Source organism: Ptiloglossa arizonensis, chromosome 14, assembly GCF_051014685.1.
Source record: "Ptiloglossa arizonensis isolate GNS036 chromosome 14, iyPtiAriz1_principal, whole genome shotgun sequence".
Classification (NCBI taxonomy): Eukaryota; Metazoa; Arthropoda; class Insecta; order Hymenoptera; family Colletidae; genus Ptiloglossa; species Ptiloglossa arizonensis.
In genome coordinates this window covers 6944204-6956968 of record NC_135061.1, presented here as the reverse complement: position 1 = coordinate 6956968, position 12765 = coordinate 6944204, and the positions used below count along the sequence as shown (strand labels likewise).

The 12765-nt window shown below is 47.0% G+C and overlaps 1 protein-coding gene across 2 annotated transcripts in view; it reads left to right on the top strand.

The window, feature by feature from the left end:
- The window catches only part of LOC143154245 (uncharacterized), a 42085-nt gene that overhangs the window by 2880 nt on the left and 26440 nt on the right, over positions 1 to 12765 (top strand). For both annotated transcript variants that reach the window (XM_076326189.1, XM_076326188.1), the window contains one exon: positions 6271 to 6384. In XM_076326189.1, the coding sequence (XP_076182304.1) occupies positions 6271 to 6384 (114 nt within the window). The remainder of the gene's footprint in view (positions 1 to 6270; positions 6385 to 12765) is intronic.

The following is a 12765-nucleotide window of genomic DNA, read 5'->3' as shown; positions in this document are numbered from 1 at the left end:
TTTGTAAGTGATGCAAAAAGCAGCCGGTAAATTGTCTGCACGGGAAAGTCATGTGCCGTGATTTCAAACCCTCTAAAAGCACGGTTATTGTAATCATCGTCGTCATCAACTGGCCTCGACCCCCCTCGAACCGCCTCGCTTTTCAACCCTCCGCGTCCGCGAGTTCTCTCGCTCCCGCCGCCCCCAGAGTCATTACTCGATGTCCGCCGGTAGCCCCGGCCTAGCATCCGAAACAACTGGCCGTTAATCAGAAATCATCGTCCGTCGGCCAGGGAGAGAGAGGTTAAGTCCCCAAAATCAACCAGATTCGCTCGATTCGCGCCGAGTCGTTTAATCTCTCGATACCGAAGAAGAGTCCCAATTTTCTTTTTTTTTTCTTCTTTTTTCAACACTTATCGCCCTCTCGTGTTCAAAACTGTACCGAAACCGACGAATACAACTTGTGCGTTCCACTCCAATCGCTCAAAAACTCCGAAAATCGAAACCCAATTTTCTTTTTACGTTTATCACCCTTTTGCGTTCAAAAGTGTACCAAAACCGATGAATACACTCTATGAATGTCGTCCCAATCGCTCAAAGACTCTAAAAATCAAGGACGATGTTCTTTCGGATACAACGAAGAAGAGTCTCAATTTTTTGTTCTCTTTACTGTACTTTTGCGTTCAAAATTATTACGAAATTGATAAAAGTATTCCGCGAATCCGATCCCGGATCGCTCGAGTACTTCGTAAATCGAGGTGAACGATCTTTCTAACTTGGATGTCGCGTTATCCCGATTCGTCGAGGGTATAGACGAAATCGCAAGCGGAAACTTTTCGAAAGGTAGATCGAATCTCGTCGTTTCGAAATCGAATCATCGTGGCAACCACGGTAGCAGTCTCGCGGGTTCGCGATTACAAACGCTTTTTAAATAATCCGTTTTCGCGCGGATTAAGTCCATCGGCTTTCAGGGACGCGCGTCGATCGTCGTCGATTGCACACGGGCCGGCAGGTAGTTTCGTCCGGTTCTGCAAATGCATTTTGCACCCCACGCGGCTGGAGGATGCATTTATGAATTAACGAGCCGGACTGCTCGCGCACGCGTTCGATAGCGTCATCTATGTTTCATTTGATTTCATCATGAAGTGCAGGGTCAGCGAGTTTCGTCCTCCTGACGCCGGACACGCTAACCCCAGGGAATCAATTAGCGAAAGAGACACGTCCCTCGTCAAAATCCTTCGATCCCTTTGTCCACTTTTTTGGGAGTTTTTTTTTTGGTTTTTTTTTTTTTGTTCTATCTGTCCTCGATAATCCGTAATACTCAATTTCGACGATTGACCAAACCGCCCCTCTCCACGGGGCGCTCGTACCGGCCACCAGCGGCCTTGCTACCCTCCTATCGTCGAGGTTTTGTTTCCGCGACTTATTAATTTGATTGAATCCCGCGGCGACGCACCGATCCCCGATGATAGTATCTTGAAATCGAGCAGAGGAAATTCGACGATCGCGCAAGGGCAGCGAGGATTTTTCCAAAAACTTCCCTCGGCTCGACGTTTCGAACGTTCGCGAAATTTAGAATCCTCGATCGGGGCGAGCCTCGAGTCTGATAACTTCCAGAACGACGAAGTCTGTCTTGTTTAATCGTAAAGTCTGCAATCAGTAACGACAGTGACGACACTGTGCCGAATTCTTCGGAGAGATTTCTGGTATCGAGAGCCACTCCGCGATCGTGGACAGTGCGCAAAAGACACTCGATGTTGAAAGATTTCGGGAAAACATCTACGGTAGAAATTTCCATTCGAAGGTATCGGAACAATTTTAAACGATTCGAGGTCCGTGTAAAAATGCAATCTAAAATTTTATTTCCACGAATAATTTCCGATCGATCGATTCGTTCCGAGAGGTTGAACGTATCGCGGAAACGAAAGTCGAATTTCGGTTAGGGATCCACCGGATACCGGGTGCAACAATGAGGCAACCCGAAAGAATCTCGATGAATCAAAGTCGACGGTAGGGTAGGATCGTCGCAATTATCACCTTCCTTGGAAGGTGCACGGGGTTCCGTAGCGCTCGTAAACGGAAAGAAAATAGAGAAGGTGGATGGTAGCGCCGAATCAAAGGGGGTCTCGCCAGTCTGAAACGGGCGTTCCATCATCGTCGGTTCCGAGGTAGCCCGTGCCTATAATTAGTAATATACCGCAGTCTATATCGACACGGCTGAAATTACCACCGATAGTAATTATTTGACAATTGCAGAGACATCCTGTTGCGAGACTCGGGACCTTCCGTCCCCGTTCCGCCGTGTCCCCTCGTTTTCCATCCCAGCTTCTGGCTCCCACTTGGTGGAGCAGCTAGCTCTACGACGAGCGAGAGACCTCGTATCTCCCCTCCTCTCTCTCTCCTGGTGCCACGAGTATTAACGGACGGTTTCGAGTGGTTTCGGACGGTTGTGTGGGCGATTTGGGATGGCGCTCAATCTCATCCTCGGCGTTGGAAACGCACCGACACACCGAAACCGGGCCGTGAGTCGCGCTGCCGGATGAACCCGTTGATGCTGCACGTTATATAGGTGCCACATACGCGTGGCCCGGTTTTGTCTGTCGCTCTGTCCGTTCGTCGTTCGCGAATGCACAGCCTGGGTGTCCTGTCTCTGCAGATGACCGTTCCCATCATCGAGTATTAACCGCAGGACCGGGGCATCGGAGGGGGAGAATCGGCCGTGCGGCATTATTAGCCCCAAATGCGATGGACTCGGTTGGCGGAGGGAACGGGGGACTGGGGTGTCGCGCGCGATTCCTCCCTCCGATCGCGAGCGAACGAGCGAACGAGCGAACGAGCGAACGAGCGAACGAGCGAACGAGCGAACGATACGACTTGCTCGAGCTTTCGACCCCTTTCTCGCACTTTTAGTTTTAGGACCGATCGCTCCTCTTTTCGCGATTCCTCGATTCCTCGATTCGTCCCCGCGAAGCCTTCCCGCTCGAGGAGTACGAATACTCCACCACCAGGAACCAGTCTTACCTCCAGGTCTTGCCTCTGACTCCGCTCAGAGCCCGTATTCGTAGAATTTAAAAATTACCTGGATCGTTTTCTCGAGACACCTGGGTCAACGAACTTAAACCTTCTCTGAAAACTCTCTCGATTAGATATTTCCTTTGTTGACCCTTTCGTTGAACTTCGGAAGGGTAGGTGCAGTATGAAACTGCAATCTTCGTTTGGCCGTTGCCTAAAAGAACGTTTCGACGAGCTGTTTCCTCGCGGTGAGCGTAAATCCGCTTTAAGTACACTCGACCGTTCCTCTATTAACCCGTATGCAAAAGAACGATACGTAGTCGTATGTAGCCATATGTGGTCGAAACGTTCTTCGAAAGGACACCACAGTTAGAACGTATTCCCAATCTCTATTAACCTACTTACCTTAACAGAACGATCTACGCAATTTTTAATTTCTACCAACACTCGTAACATCCAATCCCGAGACGAACCTGCTTTTCAGCCCTCGATGACGATCTACGAGCTCGAGAACCAAAAACTTTGGTTCCTAACTGGTAAAAGTATCGATTCCGATACCAATGACTATCCACGAGTTCATAAACCGGAAAGTTCAGTTCGATCGGAGTCTCCGTCTTCGCCGGTCTACGTAGATTCTACGTTCTAGCTGGTAGTATCGATTTCAATACCGATGATCACCTTCGAGTTCAAAAACCGGAAACCTTGGTTTCTTCGGGTTCTCCATCTTCGCCGATCTACCGTAGATTCTACGTTCTAGCCGGTAGTGTAGATTCCAATAGCGATGATCGCCGACGAGCCGAAAAACCGGCAACTTTGGTCCCTTTGGGGCCTCGATCTTCGGCAATCTACGTAGATTCTAGGTTCTATCTGGAAAAAGCATCGATTCCAATACCGTTCCATCAGTTGCAAACGTTTCCCGCGTGTCATTCGGGCCGCGATGCCCCGAAAGGACAGACGCGGCTCTCCGTGATCGATGCCGCTAATCGATTTTAAAACGAAAGCCAGAAAGAGCAACCGCGACACACTGCGATTTTTGGTATTCCGAAACGAGCCACTTTGCGCTCGGCCGGAACAATGACGATAACAAGGATACAATGACGGGCGCGAGAGCGACAGCCACCGCGGACTCAGGGGGTTGCGATGGGGGCGGTGGTGGAAGAGGGTGAGCGGTTGCACGCGGGGGAGAGGGCACGCTATAACTAGGATATAACGCCGTGCCGCTCTGCAGTCAGTTGCAGCTCCCGGGGGCGGCGGGGTTGGGGGTGTTTGATGCCGGTTATCATGTTGACAGACACAGCGAGGTGGACCAGGCCGCGCCAAGGGGAGACAATTACAAATCGTTGACGTTTACGCCAACACAAACGACTACATGTCCGCGACACGTTAGATATCTTCTCTTTAGCACGAGCGAACGGTCTTCTTCCCATTGGACGTTCTACCAACGAATCTGGTCCAAGGATCGAGATCCTTCGAGCGGTCCACGTAAGAGGGACAATCGACTTCGAAGCTTCCAGCGTCTTCTGTTACGGTTCCAACTATAACCGAAGATACCGGAACCTCTGCGTATACTTTTATACTTCAATTTTCACTCGACGCTTTCCGAATCGGTGTCTCCGCACTTTCTACGAGAATCTTCGAAGCGTGATTTTCAAACGTTCGCAGCGGTATTGCGGACAACTTCGTCGGGAGACGATCCGGTACCGAATCTCCAGATTGTAGCGGATCAGGATTCGAACGTTTCAACGAAACCACTTGGAGAGTCGACGGTGTACGATCCACGGTTGTCGCTCTGGTGAAAATGCGGGTCGAAATATTTTCAAAGACCGTAATCGTTCGCCATCGGTTCGAAAGTTTCTGCAGTTCGGGTACTGCCTCTTCGAAACGTCTATTCCAAGAGCATCAACACCTCCTTCCTACCAATAGCCAATATATTTTTAAGTGGCCCGACCGTGCCGACACAAAGTAAGTTCGAGAGGATCTAGGTGTATAACATAGTTGACTTTGCCGGCCGCAAAAAGAGAACGGGGGCTCCTTCGTTCGAACAGGCAGCGGCGAATTACCGAATGCATATTAGCGCGCGAAGGGCCCGTTTAAGAGAGCGTAGTCAATCTCTACGACGGACGTTTATGGAGAGGGAATTAATATACCGGACCTTCAACCTCGAGACCTTCGTCGGTGATATATGTACACCGGTGCTCCACCCCCCTCCCACCCTCCCACCCTCCCTCCCATGCACACCTGAACGTTCACTTCGCTTCCCCTTAAAGTCCGAACAGTCGAAGAAACTCGCGGTCGCTCGAGACATCCAATGGCCGCTGATGTAATTGCGAGAATCGTAAACTATTTCGATCGCGATTCGGCAGAGTCCCTTTTCACCGCAGCTGAAAATCTGTCGTTTGGTTTTTCGCGACTGGACCGGTGATAAATTAGCATTTTGTTGCTTATCGATGGACCGACTGGTGGAGGACCAAAGGGTACCAGTTTTACTACCGTCTCCTCCTGGATTGCTCGCAAGAAGACTCTCTGCGCTTTCTGCGGAGGTTGTGAGAGGAATCCCGTTACCGTGATTTCTCTTACCGAATCCCTTGGTCTTTCGAACGGAGAAGCCATAAGGTATAGCTGTGCTTTCAAGTAGTTTCATCGATAGACTAGTCGGCGATGTACTAAACCGGACCAATTGTACTACCGTGTCTCGATTAGCTAAATCGATAAAAGGAGTCTTAGTTTCTGGTGAAGGTTGTGCGATAAAACGAATGTGCTAACATTTTTCCGAATCTTGTAGGGATATTTTTTATCTTAGCTTCCTTCGAATAAAGGAACCTAGGGGACGGAGGACTGTCATTGATTACAATCGGATCGACTCTTACGAATTCTTTAACTATTGCCGGTCGTATCGTTCGTTTGTGATTTTATCTTGGGGATTTTTAAATTTCTTCGGGGAAAGTTTTATAAAATCGTCCAGTCACCGATCCTGACTCGTTCTCGACTCTCTTACCGACGAATCGATCCTCGCGGACTGTTTGTTGACTAACCAAGTAAACACCCTTTCCATCGCACTGTACTTTTACATTTCCATCACGCATACTTTAGATCGAAAAGTCCGCTAAATAGAGTTCTGGCTTCCCCGAATCTTCCGAGAGATAGACACTTGGAACGACCGATCGAGCTCTCGCACACTGTCCCAATTCTGTACCCAGTGTACAAGAGTATCCGTCACACCTCTAGAACTATAAAACGCGTAACCGTGTCTCTAACTGACGTCGAGTATTTTTGTCACAGGAAAGAGCTTCAATATCAGCATAACGGTATCGACCAAACCACCCCAGGTAGCAACCTACACCAGAGCCATCAAGGTGACCGTGGATGGACCAAGGGAACCACGTTCCAAAACGAGTGAGTAGAACACTTTGTACTCTGCGTAACCCCGCGGATCTATCCGCGAGATCTATCCGCGGCCACCGGCTGCTACTAACGTGGATTTCCTGAAAATGTACCGATAATTCAACGAAAGTCCCTATACGCGGTAATGGGGAGTCATTACCGAGCAGATGGTGCGCGATGATGCAGTGGTCGACGTGCGTACCGCGCGTATGCGTGTTTCGGGTTAGCTATTCACATGACCGTGCTACATAGACAATGCTTTTACCCGGGCACACTAGCGCGCGAAAAGTAATCCACTTACCGTAATATACTATGAAAACCTCCAAAAATATCCATTAATTATTGATGCTTGGGCATGCTTAATAACTGGCCTTGCACGTTGCGTATTTGCGACACGGGGCTTCATATACAAATAACCGGGAACCATTGTCGTTTAATCCGAATTCGTCCTTTCGTTATCCGTAAAACTCCAGGCTCGTGCAGTATTACACTCTTCTGTTTCGAATTTTCCACTCTTCAACTCCGATTGATCGTTGCGTCGGTTCTTGCTGACTGACAAAGTGGGAAACGTTATTGTAACATGTATTTTTAACGTTGCGTCCTGAATTATAACAGAGCCTCGATAATTGTAGGAAAGTGGAAGTGAAAGTTTACGCAGTTATCGAAGAAAGTAATCGATTCGATAAGAGTGAACCGCACTTATAGAGTATATTTGCATCATCTATGATTAGTGTCATTTATTTGTTGCTACCTGTGGCTATTACTATCTCTCCATTACCTATGGTTATTACTCCGTATTATTAGTATTTTCACCATCGTTATTACTACCTGTTACTAGTACACTCGTTACTATGCTACTATACGTTATCGCTACACTCGCAACGTATAGTTACTATCAGTCGTCACTAGTATCTATGATGCCTTAGAATGTCTTACTAGTATTTCCATTATCCATCGTTACTACTGCGTATTACCGATACACTCGCTACATATATTTATTATTGTTAGTATCTCAGGCGTGTGTCGTTGCTGATATATGTTACCAGTATCTCTGATACGTATCGTTACTGCCATCTGACGCTAGTATCTTCTCTACCTATGTCATTAGTAACTTTACTCGTTGCTAAGTTATCATCCCTTTCGTTTATTAACAAAGTGCAACGAACAAAGTTCTCGCGCGATCATCGAAGTTGCATTTATCGAGATTTCGCGGTTTAAGTTTTAGCTTTCACGGAATTTACATTTTGTAAATCCATTATGTGAATTCAACCATGAATAAACAAATATCACCGATGTTTACACGTTTCGGTTTGCACGGACTGAACAGAATTATTTTCAGTAGTGGTTGATCCATATACGTAGTTATTCTAAAATCTAGAACATTTTTTAAAATTGTTCGCATAAAAGTTTCGTATCGCGTTGACCGTCGACAAAACAAATGACTGACCAATGCAATTGTTTTTTTTTTTTTTTTACCTTTTACTTTTTAAGAGTCTGTTTACGCGTTCAAATATAATATCGTTCTTTGGATTATGCTTGCGTTAACAATTGTCATGTTTCTATTAAAATACTTTCTCCGTAGAACGTGTAGAAGATCGAGTTTCTAGATTTTTTCTTTCGTTTTGTTTCTTTTCGAACTAATCGCTACTCCTTTTCCATTTTTTACAACAATTTACAAAGGGAGAAATCGTAGAAAAACCTTGACGAGACCTCGATGACATCGTAAACACGAGGTGGCGGAAAACGAAAGCAAGCCGGTAGCAAGTTATTTAACCGTGAAATATAAATTTTTATTCGAAAAGGTGATTCGGTAACTGTGAGGATAACTAGGCGCGTACGAACATCGACCAATAATGAAAATAATTCTGTTCAATCCGCGCGAGCCGGATCGTTTAAACTTCAGCGTTTTTTGATTATTCGTGGTCGGTTTCACATAATGGATCCATAAAATGTAAATTTATTTCCGTAAATATTTGTCGACGAGGCTCGTTTAAAACAGCAGAGGATTCTGCGTTCGAATTTCGGAGATTCGTAACAGTTGTTCCAGCTTAAGCGAGCTTTGCCACCTATTTCTGGTTCCATCCGTACGAAACAAACCAAAAAAAATGTCTGTTATTTCGATATCAGATTAATAGCCGCTGCGGAGTCGACCGCGAATACGGTAGCTTTTTGCGGACGTTTCGCATTTGTTGTATAAAGTATTGATAGGCGTAGGGCGACGCGTACCCGCTGGCCTCGCATTTTTTTTTTTTTTTTTTTTCAAAATGGTCTACCGTGATTGATTTTACTAACGTTTTTTTTATCGTTCGTTTTGCTCCCGTCGTGCAATCGCTAGCTAACAGAGAAATCTATATAATATTCGTAAATTTTTCAGCGGTCGCAAAGTGCGCATTTAACCAACGAATTAAAGTTTCACGAAGTACCGAGATAATTCTGAACTGTTTACGCGTTAACACCGAAAAGCTGACGATATCCTTTCGTACGGTCTATAATTTTTTCTAGGTTCGGTAGCATCGAGAAGAGAGTTTCCACTTACTCTTGAAAAAAATGGGGCTTTCGATCGTTACGCGCTTCGATTAATTTTCACGAGCGAGTCGAGAAGTAAGCGAGACCCAGTTTTCCCATCGATTTCTAAAAAGTACTCTACGCAACGAAGTAACCCTAACTCGAAGCCACGGTTTCAAAAAAACCATTTACACTTTCTCCTCGAGTCCTTATCAGCGTTGGGAACGAAATGTTCCCCTACGAGTCTCGGTAAAAATATCTATCCTCCGTTCCACGAAGTAGCCATCAATCGAACGACCTTGCTTCAAGCTCTAAAAACGCTACTAGTCTCTCCACCGATTTTTAAATAGCGTCTGGCACGCTCTGACCAGCGATAGTTTCGAGAAGAACCCGATCGGATCGCGGAAATCTACTTCGTAGCTCGTTCGACAACTGATCGTTAACGGATCGAACGGTGGTTCACTGGTGACCAGCGCTCCAAAGTGTACAACGATTCTCTAAAGCGCTTTCAAGACACTCCAATACTCGTAAACGTTTAAATAACACGACTCCCGTTAATAACGCTACAAAGTAACAAGTACATCGACAAATTATGGAATATTTCTTTTTGCGTTACTCTTTCGCCATCCTTAACCCCTTTGCTCGGAATATCGAATATATTTCCTTAAGAATATTAAAAAGAAGCCTTATCCGATGTCTTTGAAAAGAGAATTTAGCTTTCGCGAGGACAACGAGAGTCGAGACCGATCCGCTGTCGATTCCACCGCGCGTTGTCTTAAATCGTAGAACGATGGGTTAAGTGTGAAAAAGTGAGGTGACGGTTAACGCGTTAAGCTCTCGACGGAGAACCCCTATCGGCGAGTACGATAGGTCGAGAAACGAGCCTAAGCCGTAGCAGTCGCGATCGGTGAAGACGGTTCCAGGCTGTAGACGTCGGCCGATCTAATTCCGGCGGTAGAATGAAAAGAAGGACGTGTCGCGTGGTGCAGGGTGCTCCTGTCGAATAGGACACGCATCACGACATATTGCATACACGGGTTTTGGCAGCGGTGGCGTGTCTCCTCGGGTTGGCACGCACCAGGGACAATCTATGTAACGACCAGCAAGCGTACGGGCGCCGTCGGGCAAAACAACCGGCGCTTTCATTGTGCTCGCAACGATGCGAAGCGCGCCGCTCCGCAGACACCTGCCGGCTATCATTATTGCGTGGATAATCGTGAGCTTTTTGTTATCGAAAATCACCAACCCTCCCCCTCTCGGCTCGGCTCGTCTCTTCTCCGCGTTCGTCTCTTTCCCTCCCTTTGACCGGCTGTTTCGGGCCGAGCCAGTAATCGTGCAATTTCTGTAATTCGCCGGCCGTCAGCGCGTGTAAATACTGCAAACGCGGCTACCGTGGCCTGGAACGACACGTAACAGGATTAACGGACTTCCCAAGGCTGTAATAGACCGACCGGAACCGTTCGGCCGCGTTAGGAGCTTTCGGACGGCAAGTACGCCAACGAGTCGCGATACGGAGATGACTTTCAACCTGGGATCGATGTTTTCGACGTTGTCTTCTTGCCTCGCGTTCCTCTCGAACAGTGGACGACACCACCTCTGCGAAATCGAGGGATTTCCAGAGAACGGAACGTATCGATGGTAATCCGTAAGGGTTCGATCGCGCAAACGTTTCGAACTAAACGGGGTCCTGGTGCGAATTATTTAGGTGTATTTACGAAGCTAATTGTTAAATTAGGTTCACTTCGATGGTATCGGATCCGTGGATCCGCGTCGAGTCGTATTCGGTTCAGCGATGACTAGAAATCCGAAGAGCCAGACTTTGACACTCCGCGATAACATCGACCGCGGTAGTTCGATGTTGACCCGAAGCTCGATCTTTCGTTGCTCCATCTTCGCTGAAGCAATTTAAGCCCGAAAAGGAAACTATCCCCGAAGCGTTTCGCGAAATTGTCGGTCAGTGCTGAAAACGAGCGAAGCGACTCGGAAAAACCGAACGATCGAGTCGAACGAACAGAGAAAGGGATCACGAAACAAAGTGGCTGCCGGCCGCCGCCCAAAATCATCGAAACGTTCCCGCCGGAACGATATCGATGGACTGTCAGTCAAAGGTTGAAATTGAATTTGCTTGATCGTTAATTGGTTCGCGTTTGGTATGTCGATTGGAGAAAATACGCGTTCCCGAAATGATTTTTGGATCCTCGTGAAAAATGTCTAAAATAGGACCGTCGTCCGCGTTTAAGGGAGTCACGTGGGAATCGAATTTGTTCCGGTGAAAAATCAGCCTTAATTCGCGCAACGTACGGTCGAACGGTATCGCGGACAGGAATGCTATTGTAAAACCGAATGTACGAGCTGCCCATTGAAAAAACGAGCGTTCTCCGAGATCGTGAATTTTCAAACGAGTTGGAAACGCGTGGCAGAATCTGGATCGATCGAGAGAAATCACGCGTTACGGAACGTTATTGCCCGTCGATGAACACCGAGAGGCTACGATCCGACGATATTGTACAGTATTCGGAGTTCTATTCGCTCGATTCGATCTTACTGGAAGCTCTAGAAACGCCACTGGTGCAATCTCTCCGCATCGATGTTTAAAAATTGTCCAGAGGATTGGTAGAAGTAACGCGATCGAATGTATCCAAATCGGAGCAGTCGTTTTACAAAAAAGAATCGAATTGCACCGAGTTCGAAGCAACCGATCGGGTTTGTCACTTTCGAACGAAATAATTGATAAATCTCTAACTGTCGGAGAACGTCGATGTTCCGTTGAATCAACGGTCGACGCCGCGCAAAAAATTCCGATTAAAGGACACCGACACCTTCTCGCGACGGAGTAGAGAGAATCGGTAGGCCTTGGATCGTTCGTTCGCGGATCGGTATGAAATTATTTCGAGTCACGTTCGAGCAGAGAATCGAGAAGCATTTAAACCGGTATTGGGATCGATGGAAAGAACGAGGAACCGGAGGAGCGTAATATCTTGACCAACTCCGGCACCTCGGAGACGTCTAACGATCGTTTCCACGGACGGTATTCTCGAGCGGAGTTACCAATTCGTTGTTCGTTCTACGGAACGTTCGACGAAGCTGTAAATATTTCGCAGGAGAGCTAGACAGGCTCGGAGAAGAGAGGAGAAAAGATTCGAGCGAAATTCTCGAAACACTGGCAGACCCCGGCGTCAAGGAGGACGTAAGACGAGCGGAGGGAGGGGCCCGTTATTAGAGAGGAGGAAAAAGCCGCGCTATTTCCGTCCTCCGGGGCCGCCACACTTTGATTAGATAAGCCCACCACTCGTGCTGCGGAGATTGGAATTATTGCTCTCTCTCTGCTTTACCATGCTTCACGAACCAAAGGGGCAATCGGCGAAGGTGTTATATCACGATCGTTCTTGTTTATTGTAATTAACCGCCTTTCCGTTTCTAGATTCGGATACCAGGTGCAGTTTCAGATACCACGTCCCTCCACCTCCCGGCCAATTAATTGTCAAGGATTTCTAACAAGGATCACTAATGTCGCGATACGGTTACCGGTTACTGCGATAATTTTGTTACACTTCGACGATCTTTCCTTAAGAAGTATTTACGAACAGTATTTCTCCTTATCGAAGCGATTAAACCCACAGGGAGTGATAAACGTGTTCGAAGAAACAGGGTATTACAGTTGCTCGACGAGTAGAGGTGAATTATTCGATGATGTCGATGGTGTTCTTTTCGGAGGCGTGGTGAAAATATTCGAGAATTTTTCGTTTTGGAAGAATGATAAAATATCCGACGAAACTTTGCCAAATCCAGCACCACTTTGCTCTTTTTCAACAGACGGTGACTAAAATGACCAAAAAGACGTTAAAAGTGCTACTAAAGATCGCTACTACTTGCGATCGAACGCGATAG